Consider the following 26,020-nt stretch of genomic DNA (forward strand, 5'->3'; position numbering starts at 1 on the left):
TCACTCCTTCAGGCCCCTCCCCTTGGTTGTCATGGCGACCTGCCTGTGTCCAGCCACCTGCTCATTAAGGAGACGGGATGAGTCATGGACTCAAAACTACATGCTGCAAAAGCTGTTAACTCCTTCCTGCCAGTGTGATGTTAGTGTGTGTTGTGGGGACCCTTCTTCCTCCTGCCCGGGAAAAATGGGGTAACATTTAATACCCTGTAACGACCCGTTTACAGGGGCGTTACAATGATGTTATAGGAAAGTTTCTCCTGCGGTAGCTGCAGTTCAGACTAGAGACAAGGAGGTAGCTCGGGTAAGCCTGGCCCCTGGTATACATCCGTATGCATGGCATAACCTAAGCCTGGCCCCTGGCATACATCCATATGCATGGCATAACCTAAGCCTGGCCCCTGGCATACATCTGTATGCATGGCATAACCTAAGCCTGGCCCCTGGCATACATCCGTATGCATGGCATAACCTAAGCCTGGCCCCTGGCATACATCCGTATGCATGGCATAACCTAAGCCTGGCCCCTGGCATACATCCGTATGCATGGCATAACCTAAGCCTGGCCCCTGGCATACATCCATATGCATGGCATAACCTAAGCCTGGCCCCTGGCATACATCCATATGCATGGCATAACCTAAGCCTGGCCCCTGGCATACATCCATATGCATGGCATAACCTAAGCCTGGCCCCTGGCATACATCCGTATGCATGGCATAACCTAAGCCTGGCCCCTGGCATACATCCGTATGCATGGCATAACCTAAGCCTGGCCCCTGGCATACATCCATATGCATGGCATAACCTAAGCCTGGCCCCTGGCATACATCCATATGCATGGCATAACCTAAGCCTGGCCCCTGGCATACATCCGTATGCATGGCATAACCTAAGCCTGGCCCCTGGCATACATCCATATGCATGGCATAACCTAAGCCTGGCCCCTGGCATACATCTGTATGCATGGCATAGGGTAAGCCTGGCCCGTAGGGCAATGGGTCCACACCCACATACTTAGCAAAGGGTAAGCCTGGCCCGTGTAATCGCCTCTCTTGTGACTAGTGGGGTCAGGGGGTGAGACTCTACATTGGTTATCGTCACTATAAAGAGGTGATAAATGTTGTTTATGGATTAACCCTTTGAATAACTTGCTTTCTGACAGTCGTGTGTTGGCAGGTTTTGATGGTCAGATATCAGCGGACGTATGCTGGGTATCTGCCGCAGACTGATATGTGTATGGTATTCTGCGCTTCTAAAAATACAATAAGACAAAAGCAGAATGTCGTCCTGCCAGTCACCGCTGTCATATATACAGATCAGCCGCTGATGACGGACGCTTCCAGGACTTTGTGTTTCCTTCCTGGTGCTTTCACCATTAGATAAGTCTTCAGTATTGGAGTCATTGAGTCGTACATCTTCCATCATTACTGGCCCCGAGCAGCAGCATCCAGCAAAGGTAAGACAAGGCGCGGTGCGATCGGATCCGCCATCATCTGCGCCTGGGATTGCTCCGTCCTCCTCATTACTCTGTTTATTAGATGACGGTTACAGAATGGGATATCCAGTTATCTGCCCGGTGTAACTGCGGGGACTCGCAGGGAGCAAAAAATGACAATTCCCATGAAATCCCAGCCCCTGCGATGATGAGGAAGAGACGCACAATGATTCATGTTTCATTATGTAAATGACTTTAGTGGCCGAGACCCGGAATATCGGCTGCGAAATGTAATATTCAGCATTTAGAGACGCGTGACCCCGTCACTGAGATAAATACCCGCCTGATGGTGGAAACAGATCAGAGAAAAACGGAAATAATCTGCAATTATACGTGTATCTGTGCGACAGCGAGCACACGCCACCATTACCATGCCACATATACACACCGTGTGCAGAATTATTAGGCAAGTTGTATTTTAGAGGATTTTTTTATTATTGATCAACAACTATGTTCTCAATCACCCAAAAGACTCATAAATATCGAAGCTTAATATTTTGGCAGTTGGAGGGGTTAATATTTTGGCAGTTGGAGGGGTTTTAGATTTGGCTTCTTAGGAGGATCTGTTTGTGCAGGTGACTATTACTGTGCAGAATTATTAGGCAACTTAATAAAAACCAAATCTATTCCCATCTCACTTGTTTATTGTCACCAGGAAACCAATATAACTGCACAAAATATAGAAATAAACATTTCTGACATGCAAAAACAAAACCCCAAAAATGAGTGCCCAATATCGCCCCCTTTCTTTCTGATGACACTCAGCAGCCTCCATCCATAGATTCTGTCATTGCTTGATCTGTTTACCATCAACATTGCGTGCAGCAGCCACCGCAGACTCCAGCCACCGCAGCCCCCAGCCACCACAGCCCCCAGCTACCACAGCCCCCAGCCACCACAGCCTCCAGCCACCACAGCCTCCAAACACTGCTCCCAGAGGTGGACTGTTTTCCCTCACTGTAGATCTCACATTTTATGAGGGACCACAGGTTCTCTATGGGGTTCAGATCAGGGGAACAAGGGGGCCATGTCATTATTTTTCATCTTTTAGACCTTTACTGGCCAGCCACGCTGTGGAGTAGTTGGATGCATGTGATGGAGCATTGTCCTGCATGAAAATCATGTTTTTCTTGATCGATAGCGACTTCTTCCTGTACCACTGCTTGAAGAAGTTGTCTTCCAGAAACTGGCAGTAGGTCTGGAAGTTGAGCTTCACTCCATCCTCAACCCGGAAAGGTCCCACAAGTTGATCTTTGCTGATCCCAGCCCATACCAGTGCCCACCTCCACCTTGCTGGCGTCTGAGTCGGAGTGGAGCTCTCTGCCCTTTACTGATCCAGCCTCTGGCCCATCCATCTGCCCCATCAAGAGTCACTCTCATTTCATCAGTCCATAAAACCTGTGAAGAATCAGTCTTCAGATATTTCTTGGCCCAGTCTTGAGGTTTTATCTTATGTCTCTTGGTCAGAGGTGGTGGTTTTCAGCCTTCCTTACCTTGGCCTGTCCCCGAGTATGGCGCACCTTGTGCTTTTTGATACTCCAGTAACGTTGCAGCTCTGAAATATGGCCAAACTGGTGGCAAATGGCATCTTGGCAGCTTCACGCTTGATTTTCCTCAATTCATGGGCAGTTATTTTGCGTCTTTTTGGCCCAGCACGCGTCTTGCGACCCTGTTGGCTATTTGCATTGAAACGCTTGATTGTTCGGTGATCACGCTTCAAAAGTTTGGCAATTTCAAGACCGCTGCATCCCTCTGCAAGACATCTCACAATATGGACTTTTCAGAGCCCGTCACATCTCTCTTCTGACCTATTTTGCCAAAGGAAAGGAAGTTGCCTAATAATTAAGCCCCCCTTATACAGGGTGTTGTGTCATTACACCGCACCCCTCCTCATTACACCGCACCCCTCCTCATTACACCGCACCCCTCCTCATTACACCGCACCCCTCCTCATTACACCGCACCCCCCCTCATTACACCGCACCCCTCCTCATTACACCGCACCCCTCCTCATTACACCGCACCCCTCCTCATTACACCGCACCCCTCCTCATTACAGAGAGGCACATCACCGGCGTTACTTCATTGGTAGTTGGCTCTCACTATACAGCTTGGAGTAGGACGACATGTATAAAAGTATCATGTGACCACAACACTCATCTGCCAAATAATTCTGCACACAGTGTATACACAGGATATAGTTTCCTAGATGGATTTTGCTCCGTCCTTTCTTAGTTCCTCTGGTTTTTGTAAATGTGAATCTCAGGGTCATAAACAATAATTCATCTAGAAATGAACCTGCAAATTTGGAAAGATTCATTTATAACATTAGGATCGGCGGTCAGCGGTGGAGACACCACGATCTTCTCAGTCTGGTTTCTTCACCTTCTGTTTCTTATTTTCTTCGCTTTTCTTCGATCTTTTACCTCTTTTAATGAGGTTCATTCTTAATCGCTTCTTATGGTGTGAATGGTTTTGGATAGTCGCCTCGTTTGCTCCCGGAGTCGTTTGTAGTATCAGTAATGGCCTCGTGTTATGTCAGACGGCGGCTTCACACGGGGCGTCCTAATAATGGACTTCACTATTATAGAGGCGATCACTCTGCGGGATCCACTGTGGGTTTATTTTACAAAAGTGTCTTTTGTTTTTTTAAAATCTACAAATGATTGGAAAACATATAATAAAGATAGAAAATAATCAACCCGCGCCGTGACTAATGCAAAAATACTCAATAAACAGCGGCCGACACTTCCCATCCGCCCAATAGACAATCGTCCTCCTTAGTGAAAAATAAAGATTATCAATAAATTATATGAAGCCAAAAATATTATTAAAAAATTCAACTAATGCTGCAAAAAATAAGTCACCCCACCAATCCCACCAATCCCGGGATGGGAGAAATGGCTGTCCAAAAGGGCGATGCCCAGAGAATGACTGTATGGGGCGACCACCATACACCCTGCGCACATAGTAATGGCGGCACAGTGCTGTCTGTCTCGGGGTCACTGCAATGTATGGGGCAGGATAGAGAAAGCAATGAGATCATAAAACAGCAACAGCAATGACAAAATGAAGGGTGATACTGCCACTGTGTCCCCAATACCCAGATATAAAGTCCTACCCCAGACCCCACAATCATTTATAAGTCCTACCCCAGACCCCACAATTATCTATGTGACATACACCAGACCCCACAATCATCTATATGACATATTCCAGACCCCACAATCATCTATATGACATATTCCAGACCCCACAATCATCTATAAGTCCTACCCCAGACCCCACAATTATCTATATGACATATCCCAGACCCCATAATTATCTAGAAGACATACAGTCAGGGCCAGAAATATTTGGACAGTGACACAAGTTTTGTTATTTTAGCTGTTTACAAAAACATGTTCAGAAATACAATTCTATATATAATATGGGCTGAAAGTGCACACTCCCAGCTGCAATATGAGAGTATTCACATCCAAATCGGAGAAAGGGTTTAGGATTCATAGCTCTGTAATGCATAACCTCCTCTTTTTCAAGGGACCAAAAGTAATTGGACAAGGGACTCTAAGGGCTGCAATTAACTCTGAAGGTGTCTCCCTCGTTAACCTGTAATCAATGAAGTAGTTAAAAGGTCTGGGGTTGATTACAGGTGTGTGGTTTTGCATTTGGAAGCTGTTGCTGTGACCAGACAACATGCGGTCTAAGGAACTCTCAATTGAGGTGAAGCAGAACATCCTGAGGCTGAAAAAAAAGAAAAAATCCATCAGAGAGATAGCAGACATGCTTGGAGTAGCAAAATCAACAGTCGGGTACATTCTGAGAAAAAAGGAATTGACTGGTGAGCTTGGGAACTCAAAAGGGCCTGGGCGTCCACGGATGACAACAGTGGTGGATGATCGCCGCATACTTTCTTTGGTGAAGAAGAACCCGTTCACAACATCAACTGAAGTCCAGAACACTCTCAGTGAAGTAGGTGTATCTGTCTCTAAGTCACCAGTAAAGAGAAGACTCCATGAAAGTAAATACAAAGGGTTCACATCTAGATGCAAACCATTCATCAATTCCAAAAATAGACAGGCCAGAGTTACATTTGCTGAAAAACACCTCATGAAGCCAGCTCAGTTCTGGAAAAGTATTCTATGGACAGATGAGACAAAGATCAACCTGTACCAGAATGATGGGAAGAAAAAAGACTGGAGAAGAAAGGGAACGGCACATGATCCAAGGCACACCACATCCTCTGTAAAACATGGTGGAGGCAACGTGATGGCATGGGCATGCATGGCTTTCAATGGCACTGGGTCACTTGTGTTTATTGATGACATAACAGCAGACAAGAGTAGCCGGATGAATTCTGAAGTGTACCGGGATATACTTTCAGCCCAGATTCAGCCAAATGCCGCAAAGTTGATCGGACGGCGCTTCATAGTACAGATGGACAATGACCCCAAGCATACAGCCAAAGCTACCCAGGAGTTCATGAGTGCAAAAAGTGGAACATTCTGCAATGGCCAAGTCAATCACCAGATCTTAACCCAATTGAGCATGCATTTCACTTGCTCAAATCCAGACTTAAGACAGAAAGACCCACAAACAAGCAAGACCTGAAGGCTGCGGCTGTAAAGGCCTGGCAAAGCATTAAGAAGGAGGAAACCCAGCGTTTGGTGATGTCCATGGGTTCCAGACTTAAGGCAGTGATTGCCTCCAAAGGATTCGCAACAAAATATTGAAAATAAAAATATTTTGTTTGGGTTTGGTTTATTTGTCCAATTACTTTTGACCTCCTAAAATGTGGAGTGTTTGTAAAGAAATGTGACAATTCCTACAATTTCTATCAGATATTTTTGTTCAAACCTTCAAATTAAACGTTACAATCTGCACTTGAATTCTGTTGTAGAGGTTTCATTTCAAATCCAATGTGGTGGCATGCAGAGCCCAACTCGCCAAAATTGTGTCACTGGCCAAAGATTTCTGGACCTAACTGTACACCAGACCCCACAATTATCTATAACCTTCTTGTCAATAGGTGATAAATGTTGGTGAGTAAACAGCTTTCAAGCATTTTGGCCAGTGTGAAATCAGACATTTTCAGATTTTTTTTATGCACGGTAGCATGGAGAATGAAAATGAGATAAAACACAAACAATCATCAGCCCAAAAAAATCTTCAAAGGGTACTGCCATCTCCAAGAACCTCTCCCAATATGTAGTAGGTATAATAATAACATTAGCAAATGTCTCCAATTAGAAATGTAGTATAGTTCTCCTGATTAGCTATGTCTCTTACCTCATGTGCAGGGCATTGCAGCTCGGGTATCCATGGTTACATGCACTAATATAGTGAGTTAGTTGCTCATTGTGGTAACCATGGATACCTATGCTGCAATGCCCTGCACATGAGGTAACAGACAATCAGTAGGGCTACACTACATTTCTAATTGGCTGTATTTGCTAATATTATTACATGTACTACATATTGGGATAGGATCTTGGAGATGGGAGTACCCCTTAATGTAACGAATTAGTAAAGAGTCTCCGCTATAATGAACATATTGTCCGTCTTATTTTGTACAATTATTGATACGTCCGGTCTAGATGGAAACGGTAAAATCCTCATCCAAGTATAAACCTATTTTTCATAAATGATTGTAGTGCAGGTGCTGCCCCCGATGGCGGCACACGTACAGCCGCCATAACCCGCCGCTCTTGGCTTCTCTTGTTTCTTAACGTCTGTGATGCAGAAACCTAATTGCGACATTTCCACAATTACGTTTCAGTTTTAATATTTAATTTCTCTTTGGATTTTCCCAATGGAAATGATCGTAGCCGGATACGGCATTAAAGTTACCGCGTTACTGACATTAATTTACAGACTGGCGACATTTCGTGCTGTGAACATCCAGAGTTTAACCCCATATTTTCTCCACACGGAGCTCAAATTCAGGACAACATCCTTCCATTTGCTCCACTAGAGTAGTTTTACACATTGCGCTTTTTGCAAACAATGCTGTTTAGGGTTTTTCTTTGATGACCAAAAAAAAAATCCACTGTAACTACATGTGAGCGGTCCGTGGTAAAGTATGAAATGCATGATATACTTTGCTTTTCTGTGCCGTTTCCACACTTTGGCTTGGAGTTGTTTCTTCTGTGAGGCTGCACTCACTGAATGTAACGGGGGATACTCGCTTGCCTACTAGATTGAGGTGCACAGGAACAGTTTCTATTTAAACAGTCCAGTTGGTTTCATAAACCAGTAAACCATCTTTCAGGTGAAGGAGGCGCCAGGGGTTCCACCTAGGGCCGAAAGAGTAGTCGCGCCCCTGACCGTCTCTTTCTCCATGAAACAGGAATTGGTTGAATACTGAATTTAGCGTAGGGCCTGATCTAGATACCGCGTTCTTGTTACCTTTAGTGTAGTTCCTTGTCCCACTAAATCAGAGACAGACTGCCGGTTTTAATCCAACATTTGGTCTTTAATAACTTTAAGTACATCTTCTTTTCCAGAGGAAAGGCACAATTTCTTCACCGGGCGAGACATACATTCCTTCATGATCCCCACTATCATAGCTGCCAGAGATCCCTACTGGTTTCCTGGATTTCCAGCCCTTCTCCCTGCGGGTTTGGACATTTCGGCCATGCTGATCCCCACTTCAGGAGTCCCTCAGCAATCACCACACAGTGGTGGTCCATAGGACTTAGCCTCACTCTTTCTGCGTCTGTCGTTTTCCACGGCAGTCCTCAAGCCACAGAAGCAGCCTTCTATTCCTCTGGAACCGGAGTCTCTCCCACTCAGTCTGCACAGCCTCTCTCAACCTTGCCTTCTTCACTACTCCCTCCTGAATGACACCTCATCCTATTTCTACTCTCTGCCGGGCTCATCCACTTCCCCCCAACCGAACTATGGGGGTACTGTGCTATCTTGTGGTGGATGGCGAAATTACACCCCAACCCAGCCATTGCATTCTGTTACTTAACCAGTACCCTATATATCCCTTACATCAACAAGGCCAGGAGAGATTAAAGGGGCTCCTGTCACCCCTTTACACAGGAGCAAAACATGAGCCTTCCTTCGGCTTTACAGAAACGTATATGACCTACAGTCTGCTTCATCTGCGGGTACGCCGCATGGCTTCAGATACAATCCCTCATATCAGTATCCCAGTGGAGGTGCCGCAGTGTCCACTCACTGACCTCGGCCAGTATATGACTCCCTTTTGTGAGGTTACCTCTTTGAAGCTATGGCGGCTACACTCGCTTACTCCTGTCAGCACTGACGATTAGGAAACTGCCTTAGGTCTAAAACACATTTCCGCATAAAAAAAACGTACGTGTCTCCCGTTCCATTTTTCGGGTCCATGTTCCATTTTTTATGGGCGTTTCTCCGGTATGTATGACATCCGTGTGATGGCGTATGCTTGCCGTGTGTGCGTGTGGAATGGCTGTGTATGCGTATGTGTAATGTCCTTGTGAAATGATCCGTGTGTGATGCTCAATGTCGTTGATACATGTCGGCTGACAGCAGACAGAGTTGCACGATGAGAATGAACTCGGGTGAACTGTACCCGACTTCATTATCATCCCGCAGCTCTGTCTGTGTCACGTACTGATTAGCGGTCACCCGTGAAGGACTCACCGGTGACCGCTAATCCCCTGAGTGACTGAATTGAGCAGCGCGATTAGCGCTGCTGTCACTCATGCTATCCGCGGCTAGCTGGATCCTCCCCCCGAGACCGCAACTCACCTGTGACTTCATCACTGTCACTCGGGCAACTTGCTGTCACAGGTGGAGGATCCAGCGGTGGCCGCGAGTGACCTGAGTGTCATCATCGCTGATCGCGCTACTCACCTCAGTTGCTGCGTGAAGCTGACAGGAGCGGCGGTGTTCTTCTGCAGCTCTTGTCACCTTCATGTAGCAGAGCTGGAAGCGACGCGGGACCTCCGTGGATTACGCCGGTCATGGATGGGTTTTTGGGGCTTAATAAAGTGGTGAACGAGGGAATTTGTTAGTGTTTTTTATTGCAAATAAAGGATTTTTCGTTGTGTGTGTTTATTAACTTTAAATTACAGGTTAAGCATTGGGGGTGTCTCATAGATGCCTGCAATGATTAATCTAGGACTTAGTGGCAGCTATGAGCTGCTGCCATTAACTCCGTATTACCCCGATTGCCAACGCACCAGGGCAAATCGGGAAGAGCCGGGTAGAGTCCCAGAACTGTTGCATCTAATGGATGCGGCAATTCTGAGCGGCTGCTGGCTGATATTTTTAGGCTGCGGGGCTCCCCATAACGTGGAGCTCCCCATCCTGAGAATACCAGCCTTCAGCCGTATGGCTTTACCCTGGCTGGTATCAAAATTGGGGGGACCGCACTAAGTTTTTTTTTAATTAATTAATTATTTATTTTACTGCACAGTATATACCCGCCCACCAGCGGCTGTGATTGGGTGCAGTGAGACAGCTGTCACTCAGTGTGTGGGCGTGTCTAACTACAACCAATCATAGGCGCCTGTGGGCAGGGGAAGCAGGGGATAGTAGATTGATTAATGAGCGGCCGGCATTTTCAAATTAATTGAAGCCGCGTATCTTTGGCACAGCTGTTCTTCGCCGCGCTGATGATCGGGGATCGGTGAGTATGCGACAGGGGAAGATACAGACCGAGCGCCAAAGGGATGATGACTGAGAACAACAGAAAATAAGGTAAGTAGACTGACATTTAACAAAAAAAAACCCCGACATCGCTCGTTTAAAAACGCACACGGACGGTACGTGCTGAACACGGACATGCTACCAGTGCCGTCCGTGCAGGCACGGACCCATTGACTTTAGCGGGTCCGTGCCTGCGTGCTGACTGCCAAAAACGGACATGTCGGCCGTGTGGGAAAACGCACACACGTACTTACCACATGGACACACGTTCCGTGTGATTTTACGTGTGTGTGCCATCTACCATAGGGCAACATTGGTCAACGTGTCTCCGGTAAGTGCAAAAACGTACCAAACAGGTACCGGAGACACGGATGTGTGTTGTAGGCCTTACTGGAATCACTGACCAGGATCTGTGTCTGGCTCCACACACTGATGCCTGACAGTCCAGATCCTCAGAAGGTCACACAAAGCGGCCACAGGCTCCTTACACCTGGCCTCCTAGCCAGCCGGCCGCTTCCTAAACACAGAGCCACCGCAGGCTCCTTACACCTGGCCTCCTAGCCAGCCGGCCACTTCCTAAACACAGAGCCACCGCAGGCTCCATACACCTGGCCTCCTAGCCAGCCGGCCGCTTCCTGAGCACAGAGTCACCGCAGGCTCCATACACCTGGCCTCCTAGCCAGCCGGCCGCTTCCTGAGCACAGAGTCACCGCAGGCTCCATACACCTGGCCTCCTAGCCAGCCGGCCACTTCCTAAACACAGAGCCACCGCAGGCTCCATACACCTGGTCTCCTAGCCAGCCGGCCGCTTCCTGAGCACAGAGCCATCGCATGCGCTATACACCTGGCGTGGAGTGAAATCTAAGCAGTTAGTAAAGTATATTTTAATAAACACATTACAACCTGGCAAAACACGTGGCATCAGTATGAGGTCCTGGAAATCCTGCATTGTGCAACCGGAGGTGACCGCTCTATAGAGGGTGAAAACCTCCCGCTCTGATATCTGCTCAGTAATGACCGGTCTGATGGCGGCTCGCCGGCAGCGTGATCATACATGATAGATTTTTTCCACTTTCTTTGCGGCCACTGAACTTGGCACAAAGTGGCGATATCTGTACGGGCAGGTGGATAAATCAGGATCCTCAGATGGAGAATTGATACTGAAGCGGAAAATGAGACAAGTCAGCAGCTAAAATCCGATGTACAGCGATAATGTGTTACTGCGGGGTGATAACGTACTGAGGGTAATTCACTGCCGGGAGAAGCCGGAATAATGTGACGGAAAGTGGAGCCAGTGAAGGAGCGGCCGGCCAGCGCCGAGGCCAGGCTGATAAATGTGCTGGTGATCAGAGGCGGCAGATCCTCAGAGCACTACAGGCACCAGCATGACGAGTCGCCATCAGCAGCCGTCCGTGTCTGACGAACGAGTCCATCACAAGCCGCAACATCTACACGGTTCAAACCTCTGGCTGCACCAAGAAACACAAAGCAGAAACAAAGCAGAAATGAAACAGAAATGCGGCAAAAGTTCCATCTAAATCTGCAGAAAACCACAGGGAAATACAACAGCGGCAACGGAAGAGATGACGTAGAGAAAAGACGCATCCGCCGGATGTCAGTCCTTACTGCAGATGTGGGCGGAGATTTCCGCACTGTGCTTACGGCTCCGTCCCACACGCAGATTTTGGGGAGTTTTGGATTTTTGCAGAATTTCTGCACCTATTATGTAAACGAGGTCACTTGCATTTTTTATTGTGTTTTTCTCGTGTTTTGCTGCTGCTGTTTTTGTCCCTTGTCGGTGCGTTATGCTGTACAGCTGCTTTGTTTTTATACTTTCTGGTATTTGGCTTTTACACAACTTTATTGATATATTTATGTGCAGGTCGCGTATTTGATGTGTGATGCCCCCTGCGGTAACCAGGTGTCACAAAATGAGGTAACATCACTGTAACAGCTCGGGTCCTACATGACGGTGCCAGTCACTACACACACTAGCACACCAGGACACATGCACTCACAACTAGGGCGGGAGACCCCCCTTACAACCAGGTGACAGGGCTGGGCACTGTGAGCTAACAGGCAGCCAACTTGGAAAGGAGGGACCAGGCCTGGGGGAGGAGAGAGGGACCTGGGAAGTGCGGCTAGTCAGCGGAAGACAGAGAGAAGGAGAAAGGACCTGAGAGGAGAGGAGTCAGAAGTGAGCGGTAGTAAAAGGAAAGGTGTCCTGACAGACAACGAAATCTTGAGACACAGTGAAAGTAGCAAAGACCCCGCCAAGACCTGAGTACAAGGATCAACCACTCAGAGGAGAAAGTAGCTCGAAACCGAGAGAGCAAGCTCCAGGGACAGAGGAATCCTGTGGGAGTAGAAATCCAGGGCTCACAGTACTTTGCACGCACGGGGTGCAGATCCCAGAATAGACCAGGACTTCAAGCCATCCGTTAACTCTGCCAGGCGGGTGGGTTTTCAGGACTCATCTACCACCACTAACGTCCGAGGCAACAGCAGCAAAGGGACATATTCCCTTAAATAGTCCAAGCTGCCTGCGACAGGACCCAGACACAGACGGACCTCCAGGAGCTCCACGCCAGGGAGGACGACAAATACACCAGAGTGCATCGGTGAGAGAGTCGCACCGGGTTGGCTGGCACAGTTGTAGAGGACTCGGGCGCACCTGGGATCCAGCACGTCACCAGGGTGCGAACCCAGTAGTAAGTAAAGACAACCAAACTGCACTCCCTGTCTGGACTGATTTATTGCCCTGCGCCTTCACATTAACCCCTCACCTACCCCTGGGGAAAAGCCCTGCTCGCGGAGGGCTCCACCATCCACGCTGGCCCCATCCATTATCCCCAGCGGGAACCCGCAGAGGCGGCCCTACCATCCCTGGCCGCAAACTGCGAGTGGCGTAGTCAGACAATATTTTTTTTAATTTATTTTTCTTTACTTTTTATTTAGTACTAATAATAATAATCTTTATTTCTATAGCGCCAACATATTCCGCAGCGCTTTACAATTCAGGAGGATCATATACAAACAAGTAACAGTTATAGAAAATACAATATTTAGAGGGAAAAAAGGCAACCCTTCTCGTGAGAGCTTACAATCTACAATGAGATGGGGGGAGGGGCAAGGTACAAGTGCTTATTTACAGTGACAATCCAGCCATCTCAAGGAAATGGGGGATAGATAATGGCTGCCTGGACCAATTGGCCAGATCTTTGAGATGCATTTGGGTGCCATGGAGTTTGACGTGGAGTTATGTTGTGAGAAGTTGTAGAGGGACTATGTGATTTGGATTTGATTAGGGAGTGTGATAGGCCGCCCTAAAAAGATGCGTTTTTAGGGTGCGTCTAAAGCTGCGTAAGTTGTGATTCGTCCTAACTTCTTGGGGTAGAGCGTTCCAGAGGGTTGGTGCAGCTCGGAAGAAGTCTTAGATCCGGGAGTGGGAGGTTCGGAGTAGTGTGGATGTTAGTCGAAAGTCATTTTGCAGAGCGTAGAGAATGAGTGGGGTGACAGAGAGGAGGGTGGAGATGTAGGGGGTGCTGCACTGTGGAGAGCTTTGTGGTGATAGACAGAGAGGAGGGTGGAGATGTAGGGCTGCCGCCCTGTGGAGAGATTTGTGGTGATAGAGAGGAGGGTGGAGATGTAGGGGGTGCTGCACTGTGGAGAGCTTTGTGGTGATAGAGAGGAGGGTGGAGATGTAGGGGGTGCTGCACTGTGGAGAGCTTTGTGGTGATAGAGAGGAGGGTGGAGATGTAGGGGGTGCTGCACTGTGGAGAGCTATGTGGTGATAGAGAGGAGGGTGGAGATGTAGGGGGTGCTGCACTGTGGAGAGCTTTGTGGTGATAGAGAGGAGGGTGGAGATGTAGGGGGTGCTGCACTGTGGAGAGCTATGTGGTGATAGAGAGGAGGGTGGAGATGTAGGGGGTGCCGCACTGTGGAGAGCTTTGTGGGTGAGAACAAGCAGTGTGAATTGGATCCTGTGATATATGGGCAGCCAGTGCAATGGCTGGCACAGAGCAGAGGCATCCGAGTAGCGGTTAGCCAGATAGGTGACCCTGGCTGCTGCATTAAGGATGGACTGTAGAGGAGAGAGTCTAGTTAGGGGGAGACCAATTAATAGAGAGTAAAGGTGGTATCACACACAGCGACGACGACAACGACGTCGCTGCTATGTCACCATTTTCTGTCGCTGTCGCTGTGTGTGACATCCAGCAACGAGCTGGCCCCTGCTGTGAGGTCGCCGGTCGTTGCTGAATGTCCTGCTTCATTTTTTCGTCGTCGCTCTCCCGCTGTGAAGCGCACATCGCTGTGTGTGACAGCGAGAGAGCGACGAAATGAAGCGAGCAGAGAGCAGGAGCCGGCATCTGGCAGCTACGGTAAGCTGTAACCACTGTAAACATCGGGTAACCAAGGGAAGACCTTTCCCTGGTTACCCGATATTTACCTTCGTTACCAGCCTCCGCCCTTGCTGCTAGTGCCGGCTCCTGCTCTCTGCACATGTAGCTGCAGGACACATCGGGTAATTAACCCGATGTATACTGTAGCTAGGAGAGCAAGGAGCCAGCGCTAAGCAGTGTGCGCGGCTCCCTGCTCTCTGCACATGTAGCGTCGTTATGATCGCTGCTGCGTCGCTGTGTTTGACAGCTAAGCAGCGATCATAACAGAGACTTACAAGGTCGCTGTTACGTCACAGAAAATGGTGACATAACAACAATGTCGTTGTCGCTATGTGTGAACCCAGCTTTACAGTAGTCCAGGCGAGAGTGGATCATGGCAACAGTGAGGGTTTTTGTCGTTTCCATTGTGAGAAAGGGGCGGATTCTAGAGATGTTCTTGAGGTGCAAGCGGCAGGAGCGGGCAAGAGATTGTATGTGGGGGGTGAAGGAGAGATCGGTGTCAAGTATAACCCCCAGACAGCGGGCCTGCGGCCTAGGACTTATCGTTGTGCCACACACAGAGAGGGAGATGTGAGGTTTAGGAAGGTTGGGAGATGGAGGGAAAAGAAGAAGTTCAGTTTTTGAAAGGTTAAGTTTCAGATAGAGCAGACATGACATTGCAAACTGCAGTCAGGCAGTCACTTGTGTTCTGTAGTACAGCGGGGGTGAGCTCAGGGGAGGAGGTGTATAGCGGTGTGTCATCAGCATAAAGATGGTACTGAAAGCCAAATCTGCTGATGGTCAGTCCAATTGGGGCAGTGTAGAGGGAGAAATGAAGAGGGCCAAGGACTGAACCTTGAGGGACCCCAACAGTGAGAGGAAGAGGAGAAGATGTGGAGCCAGCAAATGATACACTGAATGAGCGGCCAGAAAGATAGGAAGAGAACCAGGAGAGCACAGTGTCCTTTAGGCCGATAGAATGGAGCAAAGAGAGAAGGAGATGGTGGTCAACAGTGTCGAAGGCTGCAGAAAGGTCAAGAAGAATAAGCAGAGAGTGGTCACCGTTACGTTTTGCTATCAATAGGTCATTGGTCACTTTGACAAAGGGCAGTTTCTGTTGAGTGTAAAGGGCGGAAGCCAGACTGTAAAGGATCTAGAAGAGAGTGAGAGGACAGGTAGCGGGTGAGGCGAGAGTAGACCAGGCGCTCCAAGAGTTTGGAGATGAAGGGGAGATTGGAGACTGGTCTGTAGTTGCTTGTGCAGGATGGATCAAGAGAAGGTTTTTTTTAATAATGGAGTAATGGAGTGTTTGAGGGAGGAGGGGAAGATACCAGAAGAGAGAGAGAGATTGAAGATTTTAGTTAGGTGAGTGGTGACAACCGGAGAGAGGGACTGGAGTAGGTGTGAGGGGAAGGGATCAGTAGGACATGTGGTAGGACGAGATGAGGAGAGGAGCCTGGAGACTTCCTCCTCTGTGACTGGGTCAAATGTGGAAAGTGAGCTGGATGGGATATGGGGAGGGATGGGATTCACAACGCTTGGTGGCTGGGAGCTGATCTCTTGGCGGATGTTTTCTATTTTCTCTGTGAAAATCGAGGCCAGATCATCAGCATGAAGGTCTGTGATGGGGGTCTGTGCTTTGGGACTGAGGAGAAGTGGAAGGTGTCAAAGAGCTTTTTTGGATTGTTGGATAGTGAGGAGATAAGGGTGGTTAAGTAGGTCTGTTTGGCGAGATGAAGGGAAGAGTTGTAGGTCCTTAACATGAACTTGTAGTGGATGAAGTTGCGGGATTTCCTCCATAGGCGTTCGGCACTCCTAGAGCATCGCTGGAGAAATCGAGTTTGTGATGTGAGCCATGGCTGTTTTACTCTGTGTTTGGAGGTGCTTAGGGTGAGGGGTGCTGCTTGGTCTAGGGTACTTCTGAGTGTGTCATTGTAGTGCTTTACAGCCAGATCAGAACAGGAAAGTGAGGAGATGGGGGACAGTGATGAGTGTAAGGAGTTTGTAAGTGTCTGAGAGTCAATGGCCTGTAGGTGTCTGAATGTGTGATAGGTGGGAGTGTGCGGTGGTGGACAAGGGATTGTGAGCTTGAAGGAGAGGATGTTGTGGTCAGAGAGGGGAAGAGGTGAGTTGTAAAAGTGAGAGATTGAGCAGAGGCGGATAAAGACCAGGTCAAGAGTGTTACCATCTTCATGTGTCTCAGAGGATGAGAGCTGTGAGAGGCCAGGAGAGGTGGTGAGAGATAGAAGCTGGGATGCAGATGGGGAGGAGGGGCTGGTCATGAGTATGTTGAATTCTCCTAGGATGAGGGTTGGTAATTCTGAGGACATGAAGTGTGGCAGCCAGGCTGAAAAGTGGTCAAGGAACTGGATGGGTAAGCCATGGGGACGGTATATGACAACTACTCTGAGGGGAAGAGCCTGATGGTGTGGACCTCAAAGGATGGGAATGAGAGTGATGGAGCGGGGGGGATGACCTGGAAAGTGCATTGAGGGGACAGGAGTAAACAGACTCCACCACCATGTCTATTCTCAGGTCTTGGAAAATGGGAAAAGTGTAAACCACCGTGAGAGATGGCAGCAGGGGAAGCAGTGTCAGAATCCTGAATCCAGGTTTCAGTGAGGGCTAGCAGATTAAGAGAGTTATTGAGAAAGAGGTTGTGGATGTAAGGAAGCTTGTTATATACAGACCGTGGATTCCAGAGAGCACAATTAAAAGAGGGGAGTTAGGGTGTACAACTAAATGTTAATAAGATTATAAGGGTTTATATGGGAGGTGGGGGAGGGGGTAAAGTTGGCATGGGGTGGACCGGGATTAGGAGAGATATCACCTGAAAGAAGTAGCAGTAGAAGGAGAAAGATCAGATGTTTTTTGGACTTGTGGCATGGATTTTTCTGCCAGACCCTGGAGCATGAAGGATTGAGATTAATCAGATAGGTGAAAAGAGCCTGGGAGCCGTACATAGGAGAGGAGAGAGGGACTGATGTGGATGAGTGGTGTTGGAGGGGGGACAGGGCGGTGAAAGTGGGAGCCGTACATAGGAGAGGGGAGGAGAGAGGGGCTGATGTGGATGAGTGGTGATGGAGGGGGGATGGGGCGGTGAATGTGGGAGCCGTACATAGGAGAGGTGAGGAGAGAGGGGCTGATGTGGATGAGTGGTGATGGAGGGGGCACAGGGCGGTGAAAGTGGGAGCCGTACATAGGAGAGGAGAGGAGAGAGGGACTGATGTGGATGAGTGGTGTTGGAGGGGGGACAGGGCGGTGAAAGTGGGAGCCGTACATAGGAGAGGGGAGGAGAGAGGGGCTGATGTGGATGAGTGGTGATGGAGGGGGGATGGGGCGGTGAATGTGGGAGCCGTACATAGGAGAGGTGAGGAGAGAGGGGCTGATGTGGATGAGTGGTGATGGAGGGGGCACAGGGCGGTGAAAGTGGGAGCCGTACATAGGAGAGGAGAGGAGAGAGGGACTGATGTGGATGAGTGGTGTTGGAGGGGGGACAGGGCGGTGAAAGTGGGAGCCGTACATAGGAGAGGGGAGGAGAGAGGGGCTGATGTGGATGAGTGGTGATGGAGGGGGACAGGGCGGTGAATGTGGGAGCTGTACATAGGAGAGGAGAGGACAGAGGGACTGATGTGGATGAGTGGTGTTGGAGGGGGCACAGGGCGGTGAAAGTGGGAGCTGTACATAGGAGAGGGGAGGAGAGAGGGGCTGATGTGGATGAGTGGTGTTGGAGGGGGACAGGGTGGTGAAAGTGGGAGCTGTACATAGGAGAGGGGAGGAGAGAGGGACTGATGTGGATGAGTGGTGTTGGAGGGGGACAGGGTGGTGAAAGTGGGAGCTGTACATAGGAGAGGAGAGGAAAGAGGGACTGATGTGGATCAGTGGTGTTGGAGGGGACAGGGCAGTGAAGGTGGGAGCTGTACATAGGAGAGGGGAGGAGAGAGGGACTGATGTGGATGAGTGGTGATGGAGGGGGCACAGGGCGGTGAAAGTGGGAGCTGTACATAGGAGAGGGGAGGAGAGAGGGACTGATGTGGATGAGTGGTGTTGGAGGGGGACAGGGTGGTGAAAGTGGGAGCTGTACATAGGAGATGGGAGGAGAGAGGGACTGATGTGGATGAGTGGTGTTGGAGGGGGACAGGGTGGTGAAAGTGGGAGCTGTACATAGGAGATGGGAGGAGAGAGGGGCTGATGTGGATGAGTGGTGTTGGAGGGGGACAGGGTGGTGAAAGTGGGAGCTGTACATAGGAGATGGGAGGAGAGAGGGACTGATGTGGATGAGTGGTGTTGGAGGGGGGACAGGGCGGTGAATGTGGGAGCCGTACATAGGAGAGGGGAGGAGAGAGGGACTGATGTGGATGAGTGGTGTTGGAGGGGGACAGGGTGGTGAAAGTGGGAGCTGTACATAGGAGAGGGGAGGAGAGAGGGGCTGATGTGGATGAGTGGTGATGGAGGGGGACAGGGCGGTGAATGTGGGAGCTGTACATAGGAGAGGAGAGGACAGAGGGACTGATGTGGATGAGTGGTGTTGGAGGGGGCACAGGGCGGTGAAAGTGGGAGCTGTACATAGGAGAGGGGAGGAGAGAGGGGCTGATGTGGATGAGTGGTGTTGGAGGGGGACAGGGTGGTGAAAGTGGGAGCTGTACATAGGAGAGGGGAGGAGAGAGGGACTGATGTGGATGAGTGGTGTTGGAGGGGGGACAGGGCGGTGAAAGTGGGAGCCGTACATAGGAGAGGGGAGGAGAGAGGGACTGATGTGGATGAGTGGTGTTGGAGGGGGACAGGGTGGTGAAAGTGGGAGCTGTACATAGGAGAGGGGAGGAGAGAGGGACTGATGTGGATGAGTGGTGTTGGAGGGGGACAGGGTGGTGAAAGTGGGAGCTGTACATAGGAGAGGGGAGGAGAGAGGGACTGATGTGGATGAGTGGTGTTGGAGGGGGCACAGGGCGGTGAAAGTGGGAGCCGTACATAGGAGAGGGGAGGAGAGAGGGGCTGATGTGGATGAGTGGTGTTGGAGGGGGACAGGGTGGTGAAAGTGGGAGCCGTACATAGGAGAGGGGAGGAGAGAGGGGCTGATGTGGATGAGTGGTGATGGAGGGGGGCAGGGCGGTGAATGTGGGAGCTGTACATAGGAGAGGAGAGGACAGAGGGACTGATGTGGATGAGTGGTGTTGGAGGGGGCACAGGGCGTGTGAAAGTGGGAGCTGTACATAGGAGAGGGGAGGAGAGAGGGACTGATGTGGATGAGTGGTGTTGGAGGGGGACAGGGCAGTGAAGGTGGAATGTAAAGGCATATAGGATAATAGAGATAAAAATAATGGTCATGGTTGAAGCAGAAGGTGTCAAAGAGTAGTTTACCTGCTGCCTCCTGCCCTGACTAACTGCTGTTGAAATAACTGTGCAGCACTTCGCAACGATGGCACGCATGCAGCACCCCACACGCGTGCACCCCTTAAAGCCCCAGATATATAGGGCAGACTAGAGTAATAGGTAAGGGGGATTGTGGGTGCTCAGCTTGTAAAGGAAAATTAACAAATGCTGATCACACCAGGAGATGATTAAGGAATCAAAAGGAACAGGACACTTTTGACACCCGCCTGGACTCCAGTCTACACAGAATCACACCTTTCACCATCAGATAAGATTTACAAAGATGAAGATACAGTCACACATCAGTGAGTATTAAGCATAATGTAAAGATGACATAGCATAAGTCACAGTAAGCAGAGTTATATACCAGGACAGAGAATTCAGCAGGAGAGGGGAGCAGACATTTCACTTCAGTAAGCAGGGTTATATACCAGGACAGAATTCAGCAGGACATTTAAAACTGGTCGACGGTGCCTCCAGATCCGGAACCCCTCGAGCCACGAACCGTCCGGATCCGAGCAGCCCGGCTGCCCAGGGGTGCGACAGATGCATCTCCACAGCGGACATACAATAAAAACACACGTGCGGTTTTTACCTGCAGATTTTCTGCATCTAATGTAACTTTATAGGGAAAATCTGCACAGAAAACTCAGTGTCTCCGCAGGAGAAACCAACAAACTGAGGATTAGAAACCTGAACCGCATGTCAGATTACTGCCAAAGAGAAGAAGCGTAGACCGCGCGAGATTCCTACAAATCCAAGATCTGGATGGAGGAGTGACCTGAAAGATCTGGAGAAGATCTGTATGGAGGAGTGACCTGAAAGATCAGGAGAAGATCTGTATGGAGGAGTGACCTGAAAGATCAGGAGAAGATCTGTATGGAGTGACCTGAAAGATCTGGAGAAGATCTGTATGGAGGAGTGACCTGAAAGATCAGGAGAAGATCTGTATGGAGGAGTGACCTGAAAGATCAGGAGAAGATCTGTATGGAGGAGTGACTTGAAAGATCTGGAGAAGATCTGTATGGAGGAGTGACCTGAAAGATCTGGAGAAGATCTGTATGGAGGAGTGACCTGAAAGATCTGGAGAAGATCTATATGGAGGAGTGACCTGAAAGATCTGGAGAAGATCTGTATGGAGGAGTGACCTGAAAGATCTGGAGAAGATCTGTATGGAGGAGTGACTTGAAAGATCTGGAGAAGATCTGTATGGAGGAGTGACCTGAAAGATCTGGAGAAGATCTGTATGGAGGAGTGACCTGAAAGATCTGGAGAAGATCTGTATGGAGGAGTGACCTGAAAAATCTGGAGAAGATCTATATGGAGGAGTGACCTGAAAAATCTGGAGAAGATCTATATGGAGGAGTGACCTGAAAGATCTGGAGAAGATCTGTATGGAGGAGTGACCTGAAAGATCAGGAGAAGATCTGTATGGAGGAGTGACTTGAAAGATCTGGAGAAGATCTGTATGGAGGAGTGACCTGAAAGATCTGGAGAAGATCTATATGGAGGAGTGACCTGAAAGATCTGGAGAAGATCTGTATGGAGGAGTGACCTGAAAGATCTGGAGAAGATCTGTATGGAGGAGTGACCTGAAAGATCTGGAGAAGATCTGTATGGAGGAGTGACCTGAAAGATCTGGAGAAGATCTGTATGGAGGAGTGACCTGAAAGATCTGGAGAAGATCTGTATGGAGGAGTGCCCTGAAAGATCTGGAGAAGATATGTATGGAGGAGTGCCCTGAAAGATCTGGAGAAGATATGTATGGAGGAGTGACCTGAAAGATCAGGAAAAGATCTGTATGGAGGAGTGACCTGAAAGATCAGGAAAAGATCTGTATGGAGGAGTGACCTGAAGGATCTGGAGAAGATCTGTATGGAGGAGTGACCTGAAAGATCTGGAGAAGATCTGTATGGAGGAGTGACCTGAAGGATCTGGAGAAGATCTGTATGGAGGAGTGACCTGAAGGATCTGGAGAAGATCTGTATGGAGCAGTGACCTGAAAGATCTGGAGAAGATCTGTATGGAGGAGTGACCTGAAAGATCTGGAGAAGATCTGTATGGAGGAGTGACCTGAAAGATCTGGAGAAGATCTGTATGGAGGAGTGACCTGAAAGATCTGGAGAAGATCTGTATGGAGGAGTGACCTGAAGGATCTGGAGAAGATCTGTATGGAGCAGTGACCTGAAAGATCTGGAGAAGATCTGTATGGAGGAGTGACCTGAAAGATCTGGAGAAGATCTGTATGGAGGAGTGACCTGAAAGATCTGGAGAAGATCTGTATGGAGGAGTGACCTGAAAGATCTGGAGAAGATCTGTATGGAGCAGTGACCTGAAAGATCTGGAGAAGATCTGTATGGAGGAGTGACCTGAAAGATCTGGAGAAGATCTGTATGGAGCAGTGACCTGAAAGATCTGGAGAAGATCTGTATGGAGCAGTGACCTGAAAGATCTGGAGAAGATCTGTATGGAGGAGTGACCTGAAAGATCAGGAAAAGATCTGTATGGAGGAGTGACCTGAAAGATCTGGAGAAGATCTGTATGGAGGAGTGGACTGAAACCCCTGTTGCAATGTGTGCAAACCTGGTCAAGAACTACCGGAAACATCCGATCTCTGTAACTGCAAACAAAGGTTTCACCAAATACTAAGTTCTGTTTTTTTTATTGTATCAGATACTTATTTCCTGCAATAAAAATAATTATTTATAAATCATACTATGGGATTCTCTGGATTTTAAGTTTCCTATGATAAATATTACAGATCTCTCCATTCTGTGTAGATGGGAAAACTGCAAAATCAGCAGAGGATAAAATCCTTATTTTCCCCCCTGGAATAATGTAAACTATTTCTAATAATACAATTATTCTGCATTTTCCGATCTATATGATTTCTAGGAATACTTCATTCTACCTACTGTATATACTGTATATACTATCATCGTCTTTATAATGTGTTTTGTCTTCCAGACATAAATGGCGCGGTGGTGGAAAGTCTCTCTGGCCATGCAGCTGATTGTGTTGCTCCAGTTTGGTAATTGCAGCATTGATTCATGCCCGACATCTTGCAGCTGTTTGCCGTTGAAGACGAGGGGACTAATCGTTAACTGCAGCTCGAGGCATCTCAGAGACTTGCCAGATCTCCCGCTGATCACTGTACAGCTTTATTTGCAAAATAACCTAATCAGATCGGTGCCTCCGGGAGCTCTTGATCACTTGGTCAGCCTCCAAGAAGTTGATGTGTCTGGAAATCCTTGGAATTGTGATTGCCAAATTCTGTATTTCAAAAGCTGGTTTGACTCCGTAGCTGATCAGAGGAACCTGGCAAACACGAGATGTGCAACACCAAACACAGTATCAATGAAGCCCTTCCAGACCCTCACCGGTAATGATATGCCTCCATGTGGAAGAACATGGCCAACTAAGTGTAGAAAGTTCTTTATCCGAGATCTGTATATGATCGGCCTCGCAGTGTTGGTCCTGATTTTAATGTCTTATGTGGTCAGAATGTCCAGAAAGCTGGCCTGTCGTGTCGCAGTCACTACCAGCTCTCGTCACATGAAGGCCGCAAATGAAAGCTACAAGTCAAAATAATACAAGTCCAGCTGCAATGATGGATCCGGACACGAAGGATGAGAGCCGGACACGAAGGATGAGAGCCGGACACAAAGGATGAGAGCCGGACACAAAGGATGAGAGCTGGAGACAAAGGATGAGAGCCGGACACAAAGGATGAGACCCGGACACAAAGGATGAGAGCCAAACCCGCAAGACGCTGAATACTACAGCTTTATCCATTTATCCAAAAGCATTTTAGTTTTGTTAACAATAAATGATACTGTTGAGGAGAGCCATTACATCAAATACTTGATTAACCTCTTGACAAGGGATTGTGGGAAATGTGTTAATTTGCCTTACATGAGCCAGTTTTTCAGGTATAACTAAGATGGCCACCGATGACATCACAGACTCTACCATCAGCATGGATCCACCAGATGACGTCCCTCCATCACCATCACCATGGATCCATCCAATGAAGTCATAGACTCGCCTACGATGACGCCCACCAATCAGCTCATGGACTAACACATTGTTCAAACCACTGACCAATGGACACATCCAAGTATGCTCACTGTAGAGCCGACCATGCCCCTTTCCTAGGTTATATAAAGGCATGCTCTTTAATAAATCAGGCAGTTCTGAGCCACCTCTGACCGAGGAAAGATGAATATCTGACTGTGTGTCTGATGTCATTTTCCAAGCATGCACTCGATCCACACCAATTAGGCGAGGCAGTAGGCAACAAGTGATCTCTGGTTAAGAGTTTACCCTAACAGTACACACCAGGCAAAAAATGCAAAAAAACAGGTGCATCTCAGGTAAAAACCCCTATCATGCAATACTTAGAGGCTGAAATTGTAAAATTAAACAGTCAGCTCAAAATTGGGAATAAATAAATATAAATTGAGCCTAATTGTTTTTACTGTATAGTTGGTAATTATAACTGGGGTCGTTAATCACTGCTTACAACGCCTCCCCGCCACTGTACACTTTGTTTACCTGCTACAATAAAAAAAGATGGATTTTATTGACTGGTGACGAGTTATTATTCCTTTAGACAAACATTTGTAACTGGGGTTGTACACGACTAAGGAGCTGGACCCTTATTCCTACAAGGGCCTAAGGGCGTTATCAATGGTAGTGGTAGGTGGGAGGCCTTGTTGGAGAACTTTCAGTAGGTCCCCAGGAGCTCACTGAAACAACTTCGCTTAGAAGTAGACATGGGCGAACCAGCTGATGTTTGGGTCGGGTGGGTCCGGACGGACTTAAAAAATGGAATTGGCCCAGGCCCCTTTGCTCCAGTGAAAGGAAACTTCATTCTTCAGTGTGAGACATTGTGGACAATTGCGGCTTCAGCTTTGCAGGAACAGTTTGGGGAACGGGCCTTTCTGTTCCCCATGACTGAGTCTTGGGCACAAGGTCAATACAGACATGGAGGGGGAGTTTTGTGAAAGAACTCATCTGGCCTCAGCCCCATGCAATACTTTTGGAATGTACCAAATTTCGGATTACCAGCTTCTTGGAGGCTTCTCCCAAACATGAGGGTTTGACCTCACGAATACTCTTTTGCATGATTGCACAAAAATTCCCACAGACGCCTCTAAAACCTTGTAGAAATCCTTCCCAGAGGAGTGGACATCAGGGGACCTCTCCCATCTTACTGGCTATGTCTTTAGACTGGAGGTAGAACACAGGATCCTCTGAGGTTTTTAGCCCAATTAAGACCTCATTGAGTAACGATCCTTGCTCCAGACCTTTACTATGTTGGACTCCTGAGAGCCTGAATATAATAACTGTGTGGAACTTTATAATGAATCTTGTTAAATGACTGTGTGCCTCGGCAGTGATGTTGGGAAAACAAAGGTCTTGTATCCGAGGCCTGTAGGCTGCTGAGTTCATTATGTGAAGCCCTAAGGACCATCCTACAGGGCTTCATTCTGCTCCTACTTTCCATACAAGCAATTACTTGCCTTGGCCCTATGATCATCAATGCGAGACACGTGAAGCCCCAGCCGAGGCTGTTCCCCGAGCAGACGCACGTCCAGGACCGGCTTCTACTTCAGTCGGTTATTACAGTAATGCGCGGCTGTATTGGTTTATTTGTGCTCATGTCCAGGCGCTAATTATACTGTATTCCTCCCGCTGAGCGCTCGTCGCGACACTGGACCAGGATTTGTTATAAGTTACAAGTTAATGGAAAGAAATAAGAGCTCGAAATCTGCTCGATCCCAGATCACAGAGAGATCACCGGGAGCGACAGAAGAAATTGCCAAAGCCGTCACGTCCGGAGATTGATGAATGACACGGTGGTCACACACAGGACACAACACAAACACACAGCGGGGAGGAAGGTCACATGGCTCAGCCTGTCCACCATAACAGGAAGGCTGGCCTGGTTTGTGTTTTGTTTCTAGTAGATTTTGGGGAGAGGGCATCCCCTTTGGGCTGTCCATCTTGTCTATTCAGCGTCAGGCCCAGGTCGTTGTCTATTTTCAGACCTGCAGGCACATAGGGAGGAGAGTTATCAGCATTACGGCCCATCCTGACAGACATCTTGTCACCATAGTAT

General features: G+C 48.5%; 1 protein-coding gene across 1 annotated transcript; it reads left to right on the plus strand.

Annotated features, from left to right (window-relative positions):
- The first annotated feature begins 1,414 nt into the window (after window positions 1–1,414).
- Window positions 1,415–24,464, plus strand: GP9 (glycoprotein IX platelet). The gene is made up of 2 exons (XM_075320634.1): window positions 1,415–1,456; window positions 22,861–24,464. The coding sequence occupies exon 2, from the start codon at window positions 22,867–22,869 to the stop codon at window positions 23,482–23,484; it is 618 nt and encodes a 205-aa protein (XP_075176749.1). The 5' UTR covers window positions 1,415–1,456; window positions 22,861–22,866; the 3' UTR covers window positions 23,485–24,464.
- Window positions 24,465–26,020: the final 1,556 nt, after the last annotated feature.

This window comes from Anomaloglossus baeobatrachus, chromosome 8 (assembly GCF_048569485.1).
Source record: "Anomaloglossus baeobatrachus isolate aAnoBae1 chromosome 8, aAnoBae1.hap1, whole genome shotgun sequence".
NCBI classification, from domain to species: domain Eukaryota; kingdom Metazoa; phylum Chordata; class Amphibia; order Anura; family Aromobatidae; genus Anomaloglossus; species Anomaloglossus baeobatrachus.